The sequence below is a fragment of the Hypanus sabinus genome, unplaced genomic scaffold (assembly GCF_030144855.1).
Source record: "Hypanus sabinus isolate sHypSab1 unplaced genomic scaffold, sHypSab1.hap1 scaffold_149, whole genome shotgun sequence".
NCBI classification, from domain to species: Eukaryota; Metazoa; Chordata; class Chondrichthyes; order Myliobatiformes; family Dasyatidae; genus Hypanus; species Hypanus sabinus.
The window spans coordinates 303,117-329,743 of record NW_026779564.1 but is presented as its reverse complement, the minus strand read 5'-3'; the positions used below and the strand labels follow the sequence as shown (position 1 = coordinate 329,743).

At 43.1% G+C, this 26,627-nt stretch overlaps 1 protein-coding gene across 1 annotated transcript; it reads left to right on the top strand.

The window, feature by feature from the left end:
* The first annotated feature begins 13,311 nt into the window (after window positions 1-13,311).
* Window positions 13,312-20,301, top strand: LOC132387030 (gastrula zinc finger protein XlCGF8.2DB-like). The gene is made up of 3 exons (XM_059959399.1): window positions 13,312-13,449; window positions 18,433-18,997; window positions 20,189-20,301. The coding sequence occupies exons 1-3, from the start codon at window positions 13,312-13,314 to the stop codon at window positions 20,299-20,301; spliced, it is 816 nt and encodes a 271-aa protein (XP_059815382.1).
* The last annotated feature ends 6,326 nt before the right edge of the window (window positions 20,302-26,627 follow it).

The following is a 26,627-nucleotide window of genomic DNA, read 5'->3' as shown; positions in this document are numbered from 1 at the left end:
TACTTTATAGTTTGTGACGGATAGGGTCCGGAGGAACCAGGAATATTTCGGATCTTGGCTTCAGTTCAGAATTCCATTGTACATTCTGGATCGCGGTGGGCCGTCAGGTGCCGGTCACAGGGGGGCGGGTTCTGTTACAAACCCGAGTCGCCGATGGAGTTCTCAGCCTTCCTTACTGTTTTTGGTGTGTGTGTGTGTGTGTGTGTGTGTGTGTGTGTGTGTGTGTGTGTGTGTGTGTGTGTGTGTCTGTGTGTGTGTGTGTGTGTGTGTGTGTGATGGAGTATGTGTGATGGAGTATTCTGGAGTTCTCAGCATTCCTTACTGTTTTTGGTGTGTGTGCGTGTGTGTGTGTGTGTGTGTGTGTGTGTGTGATGGAGTATGTGTGATGGAGTATTCTGGAGTTCTCAGCATTCCTTACTGTTTTTGGTGTGAGTGTGTGTGTGTGTGTGTGTGTGTGTGTGATGGAGTATTCTGGAGTTCTCAGCATTCCTTACTGTTTTTGGTGTGTGTGCGTGTTCCCTGAGATTTAGTAATGATAGTTATAATGTATTGTTGCGTTTCTGGTGTTGATGTGTTATAGTTGAGTCTTCTCTCATTCCCATGTGAGCAGCCATTGCCCCCGGATAGTTCCCATTAACTTTCCTTGAGACTTTGCCGGTGTCCAATTAAGTACCCTTGGACTTTTGCCTCTTATCACAATGGTGACCTGTAGGCTGCTCACGAATCGGGGGTTTAATTAGCTGGACAAAGATTCCTCCGTACCCTGGAGTGTATTTAAAGCTGAAGGGCTAAACCCTCGGGGCTCTGTCGGCCTGGTCCTTGCGCAAAGAAATTACGGCCGAGTTATTTCAAATTGTACAAGAATGTGTAATTTCTACTGCTTTTGGCGCTTTTTGCAGTTTGATTAATAAAATTTCTAGTTTTGTTGAAACTTCCTGCGTGCAGCGTGACTATACAATTCACAAATTCCAAAACTCGAGCAGTTCGCAGTTAAGCCTCCTCTGTTATGATATGAAACAGCTTCATACGTTTAAGCCGCCAGAAAACCCACAAACAGTATTTTAGATTTTGTTTTATGACCCTGGAACCTTATGCAAGTCATGCTTCCCTGGTGTTGATGCCGGATCTATAATTAAGGACCTGTGTATTGATTTATCAAAAACCCAACATTGATCGCTGCGACGCATCACTGGTCCCAGTCCTGTACTCCTAAATAAGGACATCACCCATCCCTCGAGCACATTGTGCCACCTATCACGATGTCAATATCAATGTTCCGGTAGTGAGTGCCTAGCACTGCACATTCTTCTAACTTTTTGTTGACATGCTCATAAACTCAGTTCAACTCGCGAAACATTATCGCCCACTCCGGCTCTTCAGAATCCCTTCTATGCATTTCTCACCAATAATATGATGCTCACTGGCCCTCAGTTCCCCAGCTCCACCTTATAGCCCTTCGGATGTAACGGCAATGCTCTCGTCCTCTGGTACCTGATTGATCTCAGTCGACCGTGAAACTATCTTTGCCAGAGGCATTGCTTCTCAGAAGAGCCTGTGAAAGGCTGTGAACGCCCAGAGGTTTGTCTATCCATATGCTCTTCAGGTGCGACACACCTCTTGTGCTCAGCCCCTATTCCTGAGCAGCCATGAGCCCGTCTTTCTGCCTGTCAGCCCTGCCATTTCGCCATTGATAAGACATTCTTGTGACAACCACCTCTGATATCTGGCAATGGTACATCACACGTGCTGTGGCTTGTCCTTTCATGGCCTCTTGTCCTCTGGCCATGGTTCACCCTCTTCTGTTTCCATATCCACTGCCTGCTCTGTGAGGTATTCCCTTAAGTGCCATAGGGACCATCTTCTTGACATATTCATGACTGTTTCTCATTTCATCCAGGACTGGGGCCTTGACACTTCCTAGTCCCCGTCGTCCTTTATTCCAGTGAGTGTATTGTCGCTGGACGATGGACTTTGGATAGAATCCTCCGTGTCTTGTTAGAAGTCTCCGGGTATTGATATTGTTTTTTGAGGATAAATTAATATATTTCGACCAAGATTACACACCCCGCGGTCCTCCAGAAACGCAAAGAATACTCCGAAGTGAAACGAGCATTAAAGAAAAATAAGATTAGATTTCAAACTCCGTACGCTGCTAAACTTCGAGTGTTTTATGACAATGGGATGCAGTTGTACCAGACAGTGGAAGAGGCGACTACAGACATGAAGGCCAGAGGGTTGCTCGTCAGCATGACCAAAACGAAAGAAAGCCTGGCTGGGGAAATATCCCGCTTGGCTTGGGAAATAGTGCGAGAAACGAGAAGGCAGGAGATGGGAGGAAGCCGAGAGAAACATATCAGTAAGAGATCGGGAGTGTCGCAAAGACAATCCTCACCCCCTTCAGAAGAGCCATAAGATTTGGCTAACTTTAAAAATGCTGAGAAGACAAACGAAAGCAAAAGTACCCGGTGATATACCTATCTCGAGAAATACATGATAATGTGTATTTTATATTACTTAGCAAATGCGAGGAACGCTGCAGATGCTGGAAATTCAAACAACAACACACACAAAATGCTGGTGGAACACAGCAGGCCAGAAACGTCGACAGCGCTTCTCCCGACAGATGCTGCCTGTTCTGCTCTGTTCCACCAGCATTTCGTGTGTGTTGTTGTTTATATTACTTAGTTGTTATTCTCTATTCGCTCATTTACTCCTTTTTCCCCAGCGAAATGTGAATATATATATATATATGTGTGTGTGTGTGTGTGTGTGTGTGTGTGTGTGTGTGTGTGTGTGTCTGTGTGTGTGTGTTTGTGTGTGTGTGTGTGTATTTCCGTGTGTATATAGAGAGATAGGAGTAAACAGGGAAATCTTTTCTGTGTAATGGATTTGTTCACTGACATTTATGAATACTGCAATGGGGGCCCTCAACTCACAAGTAGGAGGGGTTATCCCCACAGCTGGACATTTCCTCTAGCTCAACGCAGGGTTGTCTACTAGAGACCTCAGCCTTGGAGTCACACGTTTGTTGACGTTTTTGTTATTATTTGCGTTTTTTGGTTCTTATTTGTACAGGGAGTAAATCGATTAAGTTTTATTCTAATTTCAATGATACATTGACAGATAAATACTGATGGATAAGGACAAGATAAAATTCATTTATTTTAATGTAAATGGGGTATTAAATCCAATCAAACTTAAGGGAATCTTATCCAAAATGAAAAAAAAAGAACAAGCCCATTTGGTATATTTACAGGGAACTCTTTTAAGTGATAATGTTGAGTTTGACCTACAAACAAAGAATACTATTTGGAAACTAAATTCAAGTCTAATAAATGGTCAGTACTTTAAGGAACAAATTACAAAAAGAAATTGTCTCTACTTAGAATTTAATGATAATGGAGAGGTTTCACCTCCCATTTTATACGATAATCTGAAGCGGTCTTAAGAGGGAAAATTATAGTGATATCTTCAAATAAGAAAAAAAAGGAATAAAGCATAAGGGGATTTACAAAATAAGCTGATAGAACTAGAGAAAAAAACACAAATTGAGTTTGGCACAGGATACGTTAGGGGAAATTAAAAGAATTAGGAATGAAATAAATAATTTGGCTACGAAAGAAATCAGGAAAAATTAAATGTCTCTGAAACAGAGACATTATGAAAGTGAATCGAAATCTATATTGGCGTGGAAACTGGAAAAATAAATTAGCAGAAAATACAATTCATAGAATTCGGGACCCAAGAACGAAAATGATAAAAAATAAGCGAAGTGAAATTCAAGAAGCTTTTGAAGAGTTTTACAAAACACTATATTTCAAAGTTCCAGGGGTAAGCATAACCCAAATTGACACCTTCTTGAAATCTCTAGAGTTACCCACTGTAAGCGAAGAACAAAATAGAAGTATGACTGATGACATAACTGAAGTTGATTAAAAAGCTTCAATTAGTCGGCTAAAATTAAGCACGTCAGCAGGATCAGATGGGTATACGGCAGAGTGGTACAAATAATTTAAAGATGAGTTAATTCATGTTTTACTCCCCACACTGAACTGGGCTCTAAAAAAGGCACAAATGCCACCCAGTTGGAAGGAAGCGATAATCTCAGCTATACCGAAAGAAGGCAAGGATAAAATGGAATGCGGGTCATTTAGAACAATATCCGTTCTTATTGTAGATTATATGTTATTTACCTCCATCGTGGCCAAATGATTAGAGGAGTTTCTACCCATACTGATAGGTGATGATCAGACTGGTTTTATACGACAACGCCAGACACAAGACAGTATACAAAGGACACTTCACATTATGGATCATATACAAAACAATAAGATCGAAGCAATAGTGGTAAGTATGGACGCTGAAAAAGCATTTGATTCGGTTAATTGGAATTTACTCTGCAGAGTTTTACATAGATTTGTTTTCCAAGACACAATTATTAAAACGATACAGACGCTAAATGGCAATCCTGCTGCTAGGATTAAAGTCACTGGATGTTTAATAAATAGTCTTACCCTAGAAAGGGGTACGAGACAGGGTTGTGCATGGCCACCACTACTCTTCGTACTATCTTTGCAATCATTAGCTCAATACATTAGACAAAATGAAGATATCAGGGGAATTACTATTAAAGTGACAGAGCATAAATTGGCTTATTATGCGGATGACATTTTGATCTATCTAGGGCAACCAACACACTCTTTACCTAAATTGATGCAATTCTTTGAACAATATGGTCAATTATCAGGATACAAGATCAACATAGATAAAACCCAGCTACTTTCATATTACTATAGCGCACAATAGAAATTGAAAGTCGATACCCGTGGGCATGGCACACAGTCTTTCACATATTTGGGAGTCATTATCCCAAAAGATTTGGCAAAATTGTCACAATGTAGTTATCAGCCTTTATATAAAAAATTAAGCAATATGTGGCATGATGGAGCCTGATTCATTTTTTCAGTTCAAGGATTAAGTCTATTAAAATTAATATACAGCCCAGACTGTTATAGCTCGTTCATGCATCACCAATAGAGATTAATCAAAATCAATTAAATCAATGGAACAAGATGCTATCAAGGTATATTCGGCAGGGTAAAAGGCCTAGAGTTCGTCTCAAAACTTTGCAATTAGCAAAGGAAAAGTGGGGATGGGGCCTACCTTCTCTTAGAGATTATTATTTTGCAGCACAGTTGAGAGCTGTGATATGTTGGTGCAACCCAGCATATGACGCTCAATGGAAAAACATTGAGGAGCGGGTACTTCCCATCCCCATACAAGCAATTTAGGCTGATAACAACCTGCAAAGTTACATAAATACTATTGATAACCCATGGGTGAAATTGACTCTTAAAATATGGATAACTACTATAAATGAATATAATCTAGAGGGAGATATTGCAATTCTTAAATGGTGTGCATATGACTCTGATTTTACAACAAATAAATTGGATGCTAGATTTATGGACTGGACAGCTAAAGGAATAACAGTTCTTTGCAACATAATGAAAGAAGGAACACTGTTCAGTTTTGAAATGCTTAAAGAGAAACACTTATTAGAAAAACAAGATTTTTATCGGTATTTACAAATGCGACAATATGTTTGTAAGACGCTTAAAAATGTAACCAAGGCAAATACATGGTTGATAGAACTCTTTAGAAAAGCATATAATTCAGATAACGGTAGTAGAATCATTTCAAGCATGTATAAGGGAGTGGCAAATCTAAATCACATTCGACTTCATACATTAAGTCAAAATGGGAGAAGGAAGGAGGGATAATTATGTCTGAGGAAGAATGGTCATCAATATGGATATATCAATGGCAGTGCACCAATTCACAGAAATGGAGGGAGTTCGGTTGGAAAAACTTAATAAGATATTTTATTACACCTTCTCAGAAATCCCATTATGATGGTAACCTCCCTGTTTGCTGATGAAATTGTGGAAATCAAAATGCAAATCATTGTCATATTATTTGGGACTGCCTTTTTAACAAAAACTATTAGAGGGGGATACAGAATACCCTAACAAGTGATCTTTAAATGTAAAATACCCTTGTAGAGTAAGACCATATAATTTAGATGTATACCTCAAGAATGGATGAAATGAGACAAATATTTAATGAACATACTGTTGGTGGCTGGTAAAAAGACTTTTACTAGAAAATGGTTATCACAGGAGAGCCCAACTTTAAATACATGGATGGAAATTACAATGGACATTTGCAAAATGGAGTAGATAACAGCATGTGTTAATCATAAGCTGGAACAATTATATTCATACTGGGGAAAATGGTTTAACTGAATAATGCCTCATAGGCCTGATTTTAATCTCACAAATCAATGAATCTGTTGTAAAAAAAAAAATCACTCCCTACCTGTACATAGTTCTTTCCTTTTGTTTGTTTTTTTTTTATTTCCACTGTTTTTTATAAGTGTATATCCCAGATAAATACTTTGTGGAAATTTTGTGATATATAGGATTATATGATATATATGTACAATCTCTGAAATACATCTTATGGAGCTGTTTGTTTGATGAACTTGTTACATACCCCGTAGCTGTGTGTCTGAGCAGCAGAGAGAGAAGAATCCGTTGGAGTCTGGTGGTACCAAACTAAAGCTGTTTATTAGTAAACTACACAATACAATATCATAAATGCAAATATACATATAAAACAAGTTAGCAGTAATAAACCTAAAATGTAGGAATAATAATAAGCAATAATAAACAAGCTATATCGATGTCTAGGGGTAAATGAATTGTCATAGGAAAGTATAGAGTTCAGTTCATAAATGCTGAGGTGGTTATACTTGTGTTGAAAACGTTGGAGAGAGAGCGAGAACGACAGAGAGCGAGCGAGCGAGATGTAACAGCAACAGCTGTGGCAGGAAAACCTTTTGTGGCTTTCTTAATCCGTCGTGTCGTTGTGTTCATTCAGTTATAACACCTCTGTTCTTCAGCTAGACCGTTCTCTTGTGGTGGACTCATCACTCTGGCATGAGTGGACACACACACAATTCCCCACCGTCCCTGCTGTAACACTGTGAACTTTACTGACCGATCTCCTGGTTCGGTCTCCGAGGCCCCCATCTTTCTGTGGGTTCCCAACACTCAGTCAGTGTCCACTGGTGTGTCTGAAGGGTGTCTCTCCAGACCTGTCTTTTATCCCCACTCACGGGGTCTCAGCTATCCATAGAAGATAATTTAGAAATTGACAACATTCCAAACAGAACAGCCTTGGATTAACAATGTTTCCAGACAGGGATATTTGTTACACCGTCATTATAATTGTCGGTATCCCGGGTAAGTACCTTTCCATTACTGATACGGAAGCAGAGACCTCACGCCGCTCTCAGCTACTGCTGAGTGAGTGAGTGTGTGTGCCTGTCTGTGAGCTGCTGATTGTGCATCGGTGAACAGTGGCAGGCATGCAATGATGTTTGTCCAATGAAGCAAATTATAGGAGGCTAGCGCGATGTGCTGGGAAATTAGCTCAAATGGTAGAGCGCTCGCTTAGCATGCGAGAGGTAGCGAGATCGATGCTCGCATTCTCCATCGACATTTTGTATTCCGAGGATTCGTTCAATCAAATCCCTGAACTTGGAATGCACAAAAGATGCGGTTGGCGCAGAGCGAGCGGAAAAGTATCTCAGTCAAAGGGTCGGGAGAAAATGTCGTAGGTTTGCTGCGTTGAAAGCAGATTGGAGGGAAAGCCGGCTGGCAGCTGGTGTCTCAGTAATGCATGAGCTGCAGGCGACGATTCCGGCATAAATCAGGTGAGTGGTTAGAAGGACATTGCCCTCGTTACTGGGTGAAAAGAGAAAGCTGAGTAACCTTTGATTTGAACGGGCGAGGACGATCAAAGAGCTGTGTTGGAATCGTAGTGTCCCTAGAATTGTCAGAAGCGCGGTGATCGGCGTCATCCCGTGGCCTGTGGCCCCCAGTGCTGGAAGGACGAGATAGTTGCCACAGGCAGGCTTTTGCCATCGGTCGACAGATGCCAGGCTGAAATCTGCATAATGATTGTCGGTAGGAGCCAACGTGGAGAAACTTGGTGTCGCTTTTCCTTCGAGAGCTCAGTTGGTAGAGCGGAGGACTGTAGAGGAAATGGAGTCATCCTTAGGTCGCTGGTTCGATTCCGGCTCAAAGGATCAGGACTTTTACTGCGCCCATCATCAATTCCATACCACAGCCTCGCCATGATTGAAATTCCCCCGCGAACATGGCATTTGTGGACAAGCAGCTGGAATTTCTTTTATACCATGTTAACATCATTTTGAAATTATGCCAAAATGTTTCGACATCTTTGGTAATATAATAAGGAAATACTCTGAATTTAACTGTATTAATGAATATAATCCATAAATGTGCTAAACACTAAACGTACCACATTTACAGTGAAACATTTTAGTTTCAGCGTACATGCACTGTCATTGTTTCAAGTTACAACACTGTCACAAATGGTCAACATGAAGACAGAATGGAAGTCGGTCGTTCACTGTTCAGAAACCACCATCGCCGTCCCGTCAGAACATTTCACTGTTGCATCCTCCCTGTCAATTGTGACTGTCTGACAGTGTTTACGTGTGTTGTGTGTTATGTTTTGTCATCGTTTGACTTACATATCAGATTTATAAAACGTTACAAGTTCCGAGCACTATTAAGACCGGGTAACAATGTTCTGCTCAGAGCAATGGTTTGTCCCCGAAGCAGTAAAATAAAACAGAGGGAAGGTTGCTGCGGTGCAAGATCTTGTTTTCAGAATCTGACGTTGCAATCCAATAGTAACACAGACTTTCGGAAAGAAGCGTAGATGCGCACTTCAATTACACTACCCCTCTCCTTGTAGATACCGCGCTTGGAGTTCTGTGAACAGTCTTGTCGCCCTGTTATAGGAAAGGCAGAAGTCCGCTGAAAAGAGAGCAGGCAGTATTCACAGAGATGCTGTAGGGACTCTCTGGGTTGAGTTACAGGGTGAGGTTCGGCCGGGTGGCATTTTATTGAGGGCAGAAATATAGCTGGATCACGAGAGACGTTTTCTCACATAGTTGATCTGTGTATTGAACAGCCTGACAAAGGAAATGAGCGCTACAGAGTCGTTAGCAATATTTGAAGACAGTTTGACGAATGTGACCCAATCACGAACAACTGTATTAGGTGGCCAGGTTGGTCGGCATGGAGATATTGGGCCGAAGGACCCGTTTCTGTGATCCATCATTCTTGGACTCTGCTCATCGCTGCTGCATCCGTGAAACGTGAAGAGATTAATGTGAGCATGCGCAACTGTAAAACGCATTCTGCTGCGGTCACGTGATCAAACAAAGTATCTTTTTACTTCCACTGATAATGTCCAGCAGAGATTTAATTGCAAGAGAACAATTGACGGCTGTATTTCTGCCAAAAAATGCTTTTGATTTTCTTTAATCTTATTTTTGGTCTTTTTTGATTCACTGCAGTTAACCTTGTGGCGATCATCATTCTCAGCCGAGGAAACTGCGGTCTCTCCAAATGCGTCACACGTTACCTGGTGGCGATGGCTGCCGCGGATCTGATGGTGGTGATTATCGAAGTCCTGTTACACCAGATGGGTCAAGCAAAAGGATTTAATTACGGAGTCCTGGACAACGCTCCGTTCTGCCTTGTCCACTACTTCCTGTGTCACGTGGCCGTTGACTGTTCCGTGTGGTTTACAAATTGTATTTGTTTCAGTAGACCTGTAGTGCCTTTCTCGCCATCGTTTGAGGGGTTTTATTGGGTGGACCGTCTGTTGAATCCGCTACTTCCTTTCTTCCTTATTTTGACCCTCAATGCTCTGACCGTCAGACAGATACTGGCGGCGAGCAGAGTCCGCAGGGGGCTGAAGGGACGGGGAAATTGCGGGAAACAGCGAGATCCGGAGATGGAGAGTCGGAGACAATCCATCATTCTGCTCTTCAGCCTGTCGGCGAGTTTCCTTCTCTGTTGGGCGACAACCACTCTGATCTTCATTCTCACGCGATGCCTCTACACAGACCTGGAAACGTCCATTCGGCTTTTTCAGGCACAGTTTTGGGGTTCAGTGATTCAGAATTTCAGCAGCTGCACGAATACATTTATCTACGGAGTGACCAAGACCAGATTCAGAGAGCAGGTGAAAATCATTCTGCTCTCGCCGGCTACTTTAGTTTTGAAATATTTTAGGTCTGTACCGCTCAGATGAAAGGGTCAAATAATTTACAAATTTCAAAATAAGATACCTGCTCTGCAAGCACATTAATGAATTGAACTGCCTGAAAAAGTTACTGTTCCCAGCATTTCTGCCTTTCCATTAATTCAGAAGAAAAATAATTTATTTTTCTATTATAGATTAGATTGCTTGTCGTTTCCGTTCTGTAAAATGTATTTTACCTTGCACATTATATCACCCTGATATCCGGGATTGAAAACACGCAGATCCATTGTCGAAGTGTCCATTTTCTAAATCTTGCTAGTGACCTGGCCGTGTCTGCCAATCCCGACGTCCATTCTCCTTCCCTCTTGTTCCGAATTCTCCCTTTATTTAAACTTCCGGTTTGTCTGCTATACCTGTATGTAGCTGGGAGAATAATTGCATCTTCTCTGTCCGGATGAAGCTTTCCAGTTTCAGCAAGAGTCGAATCCTACAGTCCGGATGAGATGTAATTCTTCATTGGCCCAACTTCGCTCTAATTTGATAACATATCGGGACACATTTCCTATTGGCCTGAGGGTATTTTCATACAGTAAATACAAGTTACTCTTGCTATAACAGGTTTGCAGCACAGGCCCTTTACAACAATGATGTCGAACATGAGGAAAGCGAGAAACAAGTTAAAAGAATTTACGTTTTATACTTTCAATAATGTTGAGATGTAGAACTTCAGAATTAATACCTTCGGTAGGACTAATGTGTGCCCGGCAATTTTGCTTCAGAAAGATCAATCACAGTATTGATTTTTATTATTTATGTTGTCTTCTTATCCTGACATTCAAACGGTAAAATTGCAGCATAATTGCTAAAAGCGTTTCCTATCAGTGATACGGGAGATTTGGGGAGAGGGGTTAGATCATCCTTGGAAGATGGGAGACTGTGATGGAATCTGCCAGGATGATATCGCAGTTTGTAGGACACTCAAATGCTAAGAACGTTGGCTTTCAGTTATATGGAAAATGTGGAGAAGGTAGTTAAATTATGCCTAGAAGAGAGAAGATCTGGGGAGTCTGCCAGGATGATATGAGATTGCGAAGGCAGAGACAGAGTGGGTGTAAGGACTGTGGACGGTCGGTACAGGAAGAATACACTGAATGTGCCTCGAAAAAATCTAACCGGGAATCAAAACACATTCCACACAGAGGATGGAGATGCGGGGAAGCGGCTCAATTTGCATTCACTGGGACAATTGTGATATATTAGAACAAGGTTGTTTAAAAAATCGCTTCTTATTAACACGGGGTAACCCTTCAGTGAAGCAGAGGATGCGTAAGCTCATGCAATGGAGCAGTTACTGACTTCCAAAAGCTGCTGGGCAATTGTGTTGCCATGGAGATTTGATATCGTGCAATAACTGGGAGCGCGACTCCGCAGAATCAAGCCCTGAAATGTTGCTGCTTCTCCGGACCGGTGAAGGATTCACACTGGACTTCCTCAGATGTCAGTAGCATTTCCAAATTTTTATAATCACTAATGGAGAGCGGGAAAACTTTGGGAGAACATAACCGTGATATAGAGGAAGGTTAATGGGAAATATAGCAGGTGAAATAAAATACTGAAGATCGTGACTCCCGATAATAAAACACGCCTTTTGCACGACCCTCTCACACTGACTACGCGTGTCTCCAAGCAGTTACAGATACTGACCTTCGGAATCTCTCAGCCCCAACAGACACCACAACTCCTCCTCTAACCTCTTCCAATCACCCAGCGCCTTCCGGACGGGCTGTACCCACATCTCTCCACCAGAGACCGTTCTCCCTCCCCTCGCCTGCTCATTAAACACACCTCCCAATAAACACACGTCTCCCCAATGACCTGTCCGAATCAGCCCAGTCCTCCAACACGGAAACCCCCTGAGTCCAGTCCATCAGCACAGACCATTCGCATTGAAATCACCGACACCCAGTCCACAAGTTTTACACACATCCAAAGACCACACACCACCTCACTGAACCCTCCTTCTGAATCTTCCTCTTCGCCATCGACACCCGGCAATGTCTCTGATCCTCCCCATCAGCTTGTGCCAGTGGGTGTTCCACCCTCAGACTAATGGGCAGGCTGAGAGGACGGACCCGGACCCGGTGCGACCGCTTCTCTGCCCTCTGTCCGGGAATTTGTCCTCTTGGAGTGACCATTTAATCCGGGCCGAGTTCGCCCACAATACCCTTCAGCATTCACCGCTGGGTATGACCCCATTCGCATGTCAAATTGAGTTTCTGCCCGCTCAGTCTCCTGATCAGGAATTAGGTGTCGGGGTCCCCTCCGCCGAGTAATTTGTTCAAAGGGTTCTCAAGGACAGAAACTCGGAAAGGAATTCAGCCGGGCTGCAGGCCAAGGCCAACAGATACAGGCGGCTTGGCCTCTCTTTCAATATTGACAAGCGGGTCTCTGTTCAAATAAAGATCGTCCACTGGAATGGCGGAACCTAGCCCCTCGCTTTATCCGTCTCTCTAAAGTCATGAGGGAAACTGCCCCGGCAACATACACACCACATCTTCCCCGTTCTCTAAAAATTCATCCCGCCTTACACGTATCGGGATTTAAACTTGTACGTTGTCCCTACTTGGCCCCGAATCGGAAGCCACACATGCCTTTCCCTCCGCCCCTCACCACTGGGGATCATTTTACCAGTATGGGTGGGATATGGTCCGGAGGAAGAAGGGATATTTTGGATCCTGTCCTTTACTCAGAATTCCAAAGGACATTCCGGACAGTACTGGGCCGTCAGATGCCGTCCATGGTGGGACGGGATATGTAGCACCCTCTGGTCGGCGGTAGAGTATTCTCAGAACTCTGTTTTTCCCTTTGCTGTTTTTGTAATCCTCTGCTTAGTTGCTGCCTGAAAGGCAAATTTCCTCCAACATTTTGTGTGTGTGCGTCTCTGTATTTCCATCAACTGCAGAATCTTTTGTGTCTTATATCTGCCTTTGTAAGAGGATTGAACGTTGGCATTAGATACCCTTTGATATTGAGTATGGGAGCCGCTTTCTGCGTTAAAGCAGCTGCTGAGTTGTCCATATACAAATGAAAACTGAAGTTTGGACATGGAACTGGCGTTTGCAGAAACTTTTAATGGCACCGTGCGTACCCATAATGCTCAGCATTAAAAAATTCGCCAGCGCTGAAGCATCGGTCATATGGGCAGGCGTGAAGGTTGTGACGGTGGCGAATTTTACGCATGCGTGCAGTTCACAAAAGGCCTCGGGAGCCCGGCGACTGGATCGGACGCAGGTAAGCGGTTATCTGCGGACGACTATCCTAAACACCGACTGAGGGGCAACTGCTGTGAGCATCCCACACTGTACCCCGCAATCCCGGGACAGCCCTGCTCGCCTCCCTCTCTCTCAGCCCCACGATCCGTGCACGGGCCCCGGGGAGCTTCCGGCTGCTGAGGGAATGGGAACGGATGGATCTGTCGGACAGAGCTGAGCTCCAGATATCTAAATGTAAGGATTAGGAACTCGGAGAAAGGGAACAAATTTTTTTACATCACCAGTTGAGAAAATCACCTTTGTTTCTCTTCCAATCACAAACTCTGCAGATGCTGGAAATCGAAGCAACACACACAAAATGCTGGAGGAATTCAGCAGTAGTACTCTTTTCCATAGATGCTGCCTGGCCTGCTGAGTTCCTCCAGCATTTTCTGTGTGTTGTTGACCTACCTCCTCTCGTTCTGGACTTTTCTACCCGTGACGACATGTTTTGACCCATTCTGTCTGGAAGTTAATGACATCAAAAACCTTTGCCCTTGGGCAACAAGTAACTTTCACATCCCAAATGTGCCAGACTCCAATGAGACAGACTATTACCCTTCCCTTCATATTTATAATAGATTCTACCTTCTTTTGTTCTTGACTTTTCTACCCGTGACGACATGTTTTGACCCATTCTCTCTGGGAAGATAATGACATCAAAAAACTTTGTCCTGGGCAACAAGTAGCTTTCATATAACAAACGTGCCAGAGTCTGTTATTCCTTTCGCTGTGGTAACGTTCCCAGGATCGTAGCGGCAGGAACAGTTTGTGGTTGTGGTGAACTGGGTCCCCAATATCCTTAGGGCATGTTTACACACCTGTCTCTGTAAATGGATTGAATAGTGGGAAGTTGACATCTGCAGATGTGCTGGGCTGTCCGCACCACTCTCTGCAAGTTCCTGCAATTACGGGAAGTACAGTTTCCCATACCAGGCAGTGATGCAGCCAGTCAGGGTGCTCTCAATTGTGTTCCTGTAGAATGTTCTTGGTATTTGGAGCCCCAACCCAAACTTTTCAGTCATCTGAGGTGACAGAGGTGCTGTTGTACTTTTTTTTTACAACACAGCTGGTACGCACACACGAGGAAATCTGCAGATGCTGGAAATTCAAGCAACACACAAAATGCTGGTGGAACACAGCAAGCCAAGTAGCATCTATAGGAAGAAGCACTGTCGACGTTTCTGGCCGAGACCCTTCGTCAGGGCACCATGTGATATCCTCGGTGGTGTTTATGCCAAAGAACATAAAGTTCTTCACCTTCTTAACCACAGATTGATTAATGTCAATAGGGGTTAGCCTGTCTCCATTCCTTCTGTCGTCCACAATCAGCTCCTTTGTTTTTGTGAAATTGAGGGAGAGTTTGTTTTCTTGACACCAGTCAGATTTTGTTCAGACCTCAGACAAAGTCAGCAATCACATGGAGCATGGTGCGATGAATGTGCTGAGCTGTGTATATCACAATGCAAGAAGCCTCGTAGGAAAGCCAGATGAGCTCAGGACAGGGAATTGTGATATTGTAGCCATTATTGGGACTTGTTTACACCCAACAGTCTGAGGGATTCAGAGGAACAAATCTGTAGAGAGATTGCAGACCATGTCAATAAACATAGGTTGATTCAGTAAGTGATTTTAACTTTACACATATTGACTGGGACTCCCACACTGTAAAAGGACTAGATGGGGTAATGTTTGTCAAATGTGCCCTTAGTCATTACGTAGAATTCCCGACGTAGAAGTGCGCAATAAGCTGTTAGGAAATGATCCGAGGCTGGTGACAAAATTTAGTGATCATAATGCCATGAGATTCAAAATAAAGATGGTATAAGAAAGGTCTGGACCATGGGTTGAGATTCTAAATTGGAGAACGGTCAATTTTGATGGTATCAGAAAGGGTCTGACAAGTGTGGTTTGGGACAGGCTGTTTCCTGGCAACGGAGTATTTGTAAGTGGGAGGCCTTCAGAAGTGAAATTTTGAGGGTGTAGAGTCTGTATGTGCTTGCCAAGATAAAAGTTGAGAGATAACTGGTGCAGGGGAACTTGGTTTTCAAGAGATAGCGAGGCCCCAGATGTTTTGTTCCTCTAAATCCCTCAGACTGTTGGGAGCTACCAAGATCCATTAATGACTACAATATCAGGATTCCACGCACTAAGCTCATCTGAGTGTTTTTAGTTGTCTGCTGTTGGTTTCTAAAAGTTTTTGCTCTATCATGTGCCCTCTATCTGGCTTTATGTTGGCTTTGACTTCTCATTTTAGCCACGGTTGTGTCCACCTGTCTTTCTAAATATTTCTACTTATGTGGAATCACTCAGCTCCCAAATTGCTCCCAGAAACTCCAGCCTTTGTTGCTCCGTTGTCACTCCTATCTTTCCCTTCCAAAAAAGTTTGGCCAGCTTCTCTGTCATAGAACCACGAAAAAGTTCAGTACGGAAATGGACTATTTGGCCCATCGAGTCAATTCTGAAAAAAACATTTAAGCTGTCTAATGCAACGACCCGCACAGGGACACTCGCCCTTCATACCCCTAACATCCAGGCTCCCATCTAAACTTATTTTAAATGGTAAAACCGAGCTCATCTTCACCACTTGTGCTGGCATCTCATTCCACGCTCTCACAACCATTTCAGTAAAGAGCTTTTCCACATGTTCCCATTAAATATTCACCTTCCCCACTTCCCCATGACCTCTGGTTGTAGTCCCACCGAACCTCCGTGGAAAAAGCTGCTTGCATTTAACCTATCTATAATCTCATAATTTTCTATACTTCTAACAAATCCCCAATCTAATGTACAATTTCCTTCTTTATGTTTAGAGCCTCTGTTAGGTGTATAAAATGAAGAGGGGCATTGAGCGTGTGGGCAGCCAGAGGTTTTTTCCCAGGGTTGAAATGGTTAACTCGAGGGGGCATAGTTTTAAGGTGCTTGGAAATAGATAATGAGGGATATCAGGGGTAAAAGTTTTACACGGGGATTGGTGCGTGCGTGGAATGCACTGTCAGCAGCGGTTTTCCAGGCAGATACAATGGGGTCTTTTAACAGCCTCTTAGATAGGTACATGGAGCTTAGAAAAACAGAGGGCTGTGTGCGAGGGAAATTCTAGGCAGTTTCTAGAGTAGGTTACATGGTTGGCATCACATTTTAGGCTGAATGGCCTGGAATATGCTGTAGATTTCTATCTTCTATTTTGAATAGTGAAGTAACTACTTTTCTTTAATCTGTATAGGGTCCACGATTTGAATGGCACTTTTCCACACTCCCATAGACTCTTTGTCCATCTCCTGAGTAAACAGAGATGGAAAAATATTGAAGATTTAAGAAATCCACCATCTGCTTTGGTTCCACATGTGGATTGCCATTCCGGTCTTCCAGAGGACCAACTTTGTGCCTTGCAATCCTTTTGCTCTTAATCTATCTCTAGAATCTCAGAGAATTATCCTTCATCTTTTCTGTGAGGGCAACCTTATGCCTTCTTTTAGCCATACTGGTTTATTTCTTATGTGTTCTCTTGCATTTCTTATACACCATAAGATTCTGCCTGCCTATACCTTGCCATAAAGCAGCCTGTCCCAATCCACAGTTGCCAGATCCTAGTATCTCAATTCCAGGTGTTGATCCATGTCCTGAACACATCTGCCTTTCCTAAAATGCTCCTTGTATTGAAATATACAGAGCTCAGCATATTCACTGCATCATGCTCAACTTTTTCATTCCTGACAATTGAGGACTGAACAACAACTATCTGTACAAACACTCCACTCTCTGTTCAGTTATTCAGGCTCCCATTCCCCCTGCAACTTTCATTTTACCCCCCCCCCCCCCGTTACCCCAACTTCTCAGCATGCCGCTCTATCACCCCTTTGGCTTTCTCCTCCCAGATCAAAAAAAAAAGGAGACGCATACCAGGTACAGGCAGATAGGAACAAATGGGGTACTTAAGAATTACAAGGAAATTCAAGAGAACACTTATGAATGAAATAAATGAAGGCATGAGGTTGCCCCAGGAGACAAGTTGAAGTAGAATTCTCGGGGAATCTGCAGATATGTTCAGAGTAAAAAAGATTACATGGGAAAAAATTAATCCTCTGCAAGATCAGAATGGTAATCCATATGAGGAAGCAAAATAGATGGGGAGGTCAAGGCAGTGGATGTTCTCTGCATGGACTTTAGCAAGGAGTTTGCTCAAGAATGTTCAGTCATTCAGCATTCAAGATGAGATAGCAAATTGGATGATCAAACCTTGGCAATTCAAGTGATCTCACCAGAAATGTTGTCCGACTCCCATTGATGTATTTTGTAAATCTATTTACAGGTCACAAATGAGAAGGAATTTGTCTCCAGGAATCTCAAACACAGCATGCCAGTTTTGCTGTCTCTGTCTAGATGTTCAAGAAGTGGAGCAAGGGATTCACTCGATCATCCTTCCTGCTCAGACTGTGGGAAGGGATTCTCTCGACCATCCTTCCTGCTCAGACTGTGGGGAGGGATTCTCTCGATCATCCTTCCTGCTCAGACTGTGGGGAGGGATTCTCTCGATCATCCTTCCTGCTCAGACTGTGGGGAGGGATTCACTCGATCATCCTTCCTGCTCAGACTGTGGGAAGGGATTCACTCGGGCATTTGACCAACTGGCATGCACGTCATTTTACACAGCAGAAAGGCCGTTCACCTGCTCAGACAGTGGGGACGGATTCACTCGGGCATTTGACCAACTGGCACGCACGTCATTTTACACAGCAGAAAGGCCGTTCACCTGCTCAGACAGTGGGAATGGATTCACTCGGTCATCTCAACTGAAGGTAAGTTCACACTGGACAAGGACATTCACCTGTTCTGTGTGTGAGAAAGGATTCAGTCAGTCTTCCCACCTGTGGACACACCAGTCAGTTCACACCGGGCAGAGGCTGTCATCTGCTGAATTACTGGGAAAGGATTCACTCAGTCATCTGACCTAATGGCACACTAGCGAGTTTACAATGGGGAGAAGCCTTTCACCTGCTCAGTCTGTGGGAAGGAATTCACTCAGTCATCCAATCTGCTGAGTCATCAGCGAATTCAAACTGGAGAGAGGACATTCACCTGCTCAGTTTGTGGGAAGGGATTCACTCAGTCATCCCAATTACTGGCACACCAGTCAGTTCACACTGGGGAAAAGCAGTTCACCTGCTCAGAATGTGGGAAAGGATTTACTGAATCATCCACCCTGCAGAGTCACCAGCAAGTTCACACTGGGGAGAAGCCATTCACCTGCTCAGAATGTGGGAAGGGATTCTCACTGGCATCCCACCTACAGAGACACCAATCAGTTCACACTGGGGAGAGGCCATTCATCTGCTCAGTCTGTGGGAAGGGATTCACTAAATCATTGCATCTGAAGGTACATCAGCAAGTTCATCCAGGAGACAGGCCGTTCACTTGCTCAGACTGTGGGAAGACATTCACTCAGTCATCCCATCTACAGAGGCATCAGCAAGTTCACACTGGAGAGAGGCCATTCACCTGCTCAGAATGTGGGAAAGGATTCACTCAGTCACCCCAAGTACTGGCACACCAGTCAGTTCACATTGGGGAATGGCCGTTGTTATGAATCCCTAGGTTTTGTTTGCCATGGACTGTCATTTTAAGAGAGAGAAATTAAGAAGGCTAATCAGTCTGACTTGCAGCTTGTTTGCATCGCTCGCAGCTTGTTTAGTTTTAACCGAGGACACAGACACTCAGAGTCAGACGGAGAAGAAGGAGAAAAAATGGAAGGATTGAAACCAGGGAACTGGTGGCCAAGGGTCACTGATTGGAACTTTCCTTTGCCCATAAGGGTGGGTTAATTAATGATTCAGCATACATCGAATGTGTGGATGTCACCTCGTTCGATCCGTAGGAGTGGATCTGATTTGGGGTAACCTGTGAAGACCACTGATGTGTTAACTCTTCCCTGGGTGTGGTGTGGTAATTCACTTGAAGACAGTACTCTTTGTGACAAGTCCCTTTCGGTGATAATTCATATGTCGATTTGGAACGAAGAGGGATAAAATCTACAGCAACTGTTGTCTGGTTTTACCACCATGAAACCTGTGGAATTCGACATAATTGCCTTCTCTCAACATTTACCCTGGATTACAAATATCTCTCTCATCACCTATTCCATGGTTGAACTGAACTTTCATACTTTGCCATCTCAAGACTCCAAACCTTGTTTCTCCCAAGTTCAATAGTTTTGGAGTTATATTTACACATATATTTATACACATAAAAATGTTAACTTTTGTTTATCTTGCTTGTTACTATATTATAAGTAGATTCTAATAAAGGTAGTTTTAACTTCAAAAAGACTCCAGGTGTAGTTTATTGCTTCTGGTTCATTTCTCAAGCGTTATGATTCATAACAAAATTGGGCCCGTATCCAAGATATTAACATTTTTCGGAGCATTGACATTAATTATTGACTTAATTGAGGAAGTCCATTTGATTTATTTGTGTGTGGAAAATCAGCAGCAAAGAATGTTGATAGATGTCAGGAAGCGCCAACCTCTGAGATATTAGGGGACACCAGAAGGACTGAGTTGTTGAGTCTTGCTAGAAGGTTAAATCTTGCTAAGGGGAAATCGACAATAGGCAGGGCACAGATGCAGAGGATAATAGCTGAACATTATGAATTTGTTGGTGTGTTTAAAGTGGAGGAGTTGGAGGTGTTTCCTGAAAGTAAACCTCGTGATCTTGTACTCCAGTACAAGTGAGAGAAATGAAAGATAAAGGCTGCGGAAGGCAGAGGCAGTTTGAGGATAGGGAGGCAGAAAAACAGAGGGACGAAGCAAAAAGACAGAGGCTGTTTGAGCTGTAAAAGATAGAGAGATTGCAGCAAAGGGGTCTAGCGTTAGACTCTAGTGAAAAGTTTAAGGCCAGTCAAGAAGTTAAATTGGTACCTCCATTTGACGAGGCCGAGGTTGATATATACTTTCAGCATTTTGAGAATGTTCCTGAAAGTTTAAAGTGGCTGAAAGAGGGTTGGCCTTTTCTCTTACGAAGTATAATTAAGAGGAAAGCTCAGCAAGACTATTCTGCTCTGACAGTTGTTGAAGCAGCTGACTATGACATCGTGAAACAGTCTGTGCTCAAAGCTTACGAGTTGGTCCCAGAATCATACAGGCAAAAGTTTGGAAATTTGAGGAAATCTGTGAAACAGACATATGGAACTTGCTTATGAGAAATTTGTGTGCTTTGACCGGTAGTGCACATGTAAAAATATAAATGATGATTGTGACAGATTGAAAGTTTTGCTATTAATTGAAGAATTCAAAAGGTGCTTTCCTGATGACATAAAGAGCTATTTAGATGAAAAGGATGCTGCCACTTTGCCGGAGTCTGATAGAGCAGCAGATGAGTTTGTTTTTACTCATACGGTTAAGATTATCTGGAATAAGAGCTTCCAAAAGAGTAGTAGGGATCACCAGGGTAAACCAGAAATTAAAGCTGGGACTAGTGACAAGTGTAAGGATGAAGGAGAAATATTCTGGTCTTACTTGTTACTATTGTAAGAAAGCTGGTCATACGGTGGCTAATTGTTCCATCCTGAAGAAGAAAAAGGAAAAGGAAGCAGTCCCAAATGTCTGTGTTCAGTATGTTGAAGCAGCTATCAACCCACAGAGTTCTGAACATTCTGTTTCAGGCTCAGTTAATGTTTCAGAGATCTGACCGTGTTATGAAGGGATTCGATCATTTTATGTCAGATGGGTTTGCATTAGTAAAGGAAGGGTCACCCCGGTAGCAGTGAAAATTCTTCGAGTTACTGGGGCTTCTCAGCCACTTATATCAGACAGTGCTCTAATGTTTGGTGATGAGACTGACACTGGTGAGGTAAATCTTATTAAAGTTATTGGGGGCGACATGGTTTCCGTGCCATTGCACAAGGTAACTTTACTGTCAGGGTTGGTTTCAGGACCTGTTGAGATCGGATTATGCTCCAGTTTACCAGAGCAAGATGTTACTTTGCTGTTAGTGAATGAACTGGCAAATGGTAAAGTTGTTCCTGCAGTGCAGTTAACAATTAACCCAACCACTGATGACCCACTGATGGATTTTAACATTTATCCTTCCTGCACAGGAACTCGGTATGGCTGAAATGTCTGCCAACGCAGACGAGTTTATCGCAGAACAGAACTGAGTCCTCTAGATTGTAGCTTTAAAAGAAACAGCTTTCTCAGATGACGAAATTAAGAAAGTGCCAGTACGGTATTATCACAAGGATGGAATGATAATGAGGTCATGGAGGCCACCTGCTATACCAGCGAGTGAGGAATGGGCAATTGTTCACCAAGGTGTAGTTCCTAAAGTTTATAGGACTGAAATTTTAACTTTGGCCCACTGTCTGCCCTCCGGTGGCCATTTGGAGTGAATAAAACTGTAAACAGGGTTATGAAATAATTCTACTGGCCTAATCTGAGGAAAGATGTTGTGACCTTTTGCAGAATCTGTCACATTGGTCAAGTTGTGGGTAAACCTAATCAGATCTCCACAGTGCCCCACTGCAGTCTATATATAACTGCATTCGGTGAACCCTTTTCCAAAGTTATAGTGGATTGTGTTGGCCCATTGCCAAAGACTAAAGCTGGCCATCAGTATCTGCTAACTATTATGTGTACTGCATCCAGATTCCCAGAGGCAATACCTCTCAGAAATATTAAAGCTAAAACTGTGGCGAAGGCTCTTACCAAGTTTTGTTTTACTTTATTTGATTTGCCTAAAGAAATCCAGTCTGATCAAGGAAGCAATTTTACATCTGGATTATTCCAGCAGGTAGTGTATGTACTGGGAGCTATACAAATTATATCTTCTGCGTAATTCCAGAATTACGATGGGTTCTGGAAAGATTTCATTCTACCCTCAAAACAATGATTAAGACATAATGTGTTCAACACTGTCTCTCTTTCTCACTCCGTGCCTGTAAAGGCCTGAAAAATACATAATCGGATGCACGCACGCACACGCCAAAAAAAGACATACTGTGTTGAAAATGGAAAAGAGTGAGATGAATTTGCTTTTGTTCGCAGTAAGAAAGTTGGTACAGGAATCACTGGGCTTTAGTCCATTTGAATTTGTATTTGATCATAGAGTGAGGGGAACTTTGACCTGGTTAAAGGTACAGTGATTTGATGGGGATGTGCATGTTAACTTGTTAGACTAAGTTTTGAAGTTCAACAATGAACTACTCCAGGCTTGTAGTCTAGCGAGACAAAACTTAATGATTTCTCAAAACAAAATGAAATGTTGGTTTGATAAGTGGGCTTGCGAAAGAAATTACCAGGTGGGGGATAAGGTGCTTACCTTATCTCCAATGTTGACAAATCCACTTCAGGCAAAACTCAATGGACCGTATGAAATAGTCTCTCAAATTAATAATGTGAATTATGTTATCAAAACACCCGACCGATGTAATCTAACACAGGTGGTACAGACAAATATAATAAAGCCTGATTTTGACAAGCAGGCACCATCTGTGAGTGTTGTTGTCAAAACATATGAATCTGGCAACCCTGAGAATGAAACAATTGACTTGTCTGAGACTTTTCACAAGCAAAACATTGTCCTAGTTAGGCTAATGAATTCAGTTGTTCTAGAAAGCATTGATAACAGGTTGGCTCACCTGCAGCCAAAGCAACAACAAAAGCTGAAGGAATTAATTCTGCAGTTTAAAGATTTATTTCCCGATGTTCCCAGGCAAACCACGGTCGCAATAAATGATGTAGATATTGGTTAAACCGATTAAACAACACACATATCGCATGAACGTAGAAAAGTGTAAATAGGCTGAGCAAAAAATTGACTATATGCTGGAAAATGGCATTATCGGTGCTTCAGCATCATATTGGAGCTCACCCTGCATTATAGTGCCCAAACCTGATGATAGTGTTAGATTTTGCACTGATTATAGGAAGGCAAATGCAGTAACAAAAACAGATGCCCATCCTATCCGTAGGGTGGATGATTGCATCAATAAGTTTGGAAAAGCTGAATTTCTTACAAAGATTGATCTGTTGACAAATTATTGGTGTGTTGCATTGACGGACAGAGGTAGAAAATATCTGCATTTGTGATACCATCTGGGTTGTATGAATATAATGTCTTGCTGTTTGGAGTGAAAACTGGTCCAGGAACATTCCGGAAAATAAATGACTCCGTAATTCGTGGGTTGGAACACACAGATGCCTTTATTGATGACTTAGGCACAGGGAGTGACACTTGGGAAGAGCATATCCCTGCAGTAGAAAAACTGTTTGACAGGTTTTTCCAGGCCAGCCTGACAGTTAACTTAGCTAAGAGTGAGTTTGGCCATGCCATTCTGACCTGTCTTGGCGATGATGTATTCAATGCAAGTTTGCTCCTGTTCGGGCAAAAGTCCAGGCAATTTCTCAAGAACCTATTCTGACTACTAAGAAGGCTCTTAGGAGGTTTCTGGGAATGGATGGATATTACCGTAAGTTCTGTAAAAACTGCTGCTATCGCTCTTCCTCTGACTAACCTGAAGAAGGGTGAAAAGTTTGTTTGAACCGAGCCTTGTCAGGAGGCATTTGGTCGATTTTAAGTTATTATGTGAGATTAGGCCAATCAATGTAGTGCTGTCGGCAAATTTAATTAGCAGATTGGAGCTGTGGGTGGCAACACAAGTCATGGGTGCACAGAAAGTAAAGGAGAGGGACAAAGAGACAACCCTGTGGGTTATGTGTCCTGAGGGTCAGAGGAGATGGAGCCCACTCTTACCACCTGCCGGCGATCTGACAGGAAGTCCAGGATCCAGCTACATAAGACAGGGTGAAGGCCGAGGTCTCTGAGCTCCTTGCTGATACTTCACGCCTTTGTATGGCTACTGCTCTGCCCATGACTGCAAGGAACTGCAGAGAACTCTGGACAGCAGAGAACATCAGAGCAGAGAACATCAGCCCCCACTCCATGGACTCTCCCTACACTTCCCCTCCCTCGGAAAAGCAGGCCATGTACACAAAGAAGCTCATAGCCTGGATATTGTTGCTGCAAACCCGCTCCCACATTGGCGGAGAGGTACAAAAGCTTTAAAGTGCATAACACCAGGCTGAAGGACGGTTTCCCGTCTGCACTTATAAGCCAAATGAATGATAAAATGGACTCGGCCTCACAATGTAACTCGACGTGACCTTGCCCCATATGTCTATCTGCACTGCACTTTCTCTGTAGCCACAATGCTTTGTTACAGTGAGTGTAACTTTGTTACTGTTATTGTTTTGTTGTATATCTGCTCGATGTGCCGTCGTAATGTATCGATCTGTTTGGATGGTACGTCGGGCAGGATTTTCACTGTAGCTCAGTACGTGATGATAATAAACAAATTCCCCACTTTAATTGTCTGGAAATATTAGACAGACTGAGCTTCTGCTCTGGAACCGCAAAAGGAAACTGAACTGTTGTCATTTCTGTGGAAAGCAAATATGTGGAAAATGCTTCAATCTCACATTACGATCTGCAGTAACTGGGATCAGGTGACCGGTGATGGGCCTCCCATATCAATATCAGAATCAGGTTTGATAGCACCGGAATATGCCATGAAATTCGTTGTTAATTGTTAATTCTAAACAAAAGATTTTAACAATTGTGATTTAAAATAAGAATATATATATATATATATATATATATATATATAGTACAAAAATAGAAAAAATAAAAATGTAATAAACTATTTTAATTGGAACTATTTGACTGACTGGGTTGTTGCTTTGGAAATTCGGAAGTGAAGCTTAACTGAACTTTTCACATTTATGAGAAGCTCAGATAAATACAAATGGCTAAATTCTCACATAAATGGGTCAGACACCCAGAAACATTGGCAGCACCTCAGCACGTCGAAAAAGTGAATGAAACATGCAGAAAATATTACAGAAAAAAAACATTGTCTACCCACAATAAGAAGACGTGACAGATCCGGATCTCACTGACTTGTCTGAACGGGGAAAGATGAAGCTACACGGACACGTAGAGCAGTGACCCGCAGATGCTACAGATCTGCAGAAAAATGTGAACAGGAAACGGGATCAGGTCACGGGTGGAGGGACTCCCTCCTGAACCGGTGGCTCTGCTCCTCGCCCCTCACACGCTGCCTGACCCACCCGCCGCATTCCCCACATTATTCCATATTTACACCAGGTACATGCCTACTCTTCCACACCATATCTACCCCGATCCCTTTCCCTCCACCCCCAGGTCAGAGTCACGGGCTCGATTCCCATCCCGGTCCGAAACGTAATTCAAGCCCAAACAGGAAGTGTTCACGTTTCATTTAAATCAGTTCTGTGTTTATAAACACTAATTTCTAATCACATTCCTCCGGCCTCAGTGGACAGGAACACTGAAACATCAAATGAGAAACAGCAGGAGGTTGCCATTCGGCCCATCTAACCATCAACAAGATGGCGGCTGCTCTCCCATCTCAGCCACGTTTCTGTCCGATCCTCATTTCACAGATCCCTTCGGTCTCCACACTTCTGCCGGCCTCTTTTCTACGTGAGGACGATCACTGAGTGTTCACCGTCCTCTGTGGAGGGGATTTACAGATATTCACCACTCTCAGAATGGAGAATTTTCCCCTCATCACATTCCCGGACAGTCCAACCCCTTTTTCAGAGACAGATCCCTGGTTCAACCGGTAATGATGTTGTGCATTTCAATGTGTTCACCTCTCAGTCCTCGATTCTCCAAAATGACATTCAGAGTTATCACATTTGATCTTTCTTGAAGTTATGACCCCACCACTCCAGGGATCAGTCAGGTGTATCTTCATTGCACTCTCTGTACAAATACTCTCTAACAACTTTGTTCATCCTCTATGGAATTAATTTCCTTCTTCTGCAGCCCCGTTTTGCCCCAACTACTCACTTTCCATCCTTATCACTATTTTCCCCTTCCACCTCCCCTGTCAGCTTGATACACCTCTCACTCCCCAGCTCTTGCTCCATCCCCACACCTCACCTCTTTTCTCTGAATATTTCCCGTCCACACTCAGTCTAGAGGGAGAGTCTCGGCCCGAAATGTTGACGGTCCATTTCCCTCGACAGATGCTGCCCGACCCACTGAGTTCCTCCGGCAGTTTGTTCTTTGGTCTGTATAACCCGTGTTAGTATGGGGAGCGGGATTTTACACCATATT

What these genes read in the sequence shown, in the direction of transcription:
- LOC132387030 (XM_059959399.1), top strand. Translation starts at nt 13,312, where the DNA reads ATGCTCAGCATTAAAAAATTCGCCAGCGCTGAAGCATCGGTCATATGG. An exon ending in GGCGACTGGATCGGACGCAG is followed by an intron (nt 13,450 to 18,432) that starts GTAAGCGGTTAT and finishes ATGGCACACTAG; the next exon opens with CGAGTTTACAATGGGGAGAA. An exon ending in TGGGAAAGGATTCACTCAGT is followed by an intron (nt 18,998 to 20,188) that starts CACCCCAAGTAC and finishes CTTGTACTCCAG; the next exon opens with TACAAGTGAGAGAAATGAAA.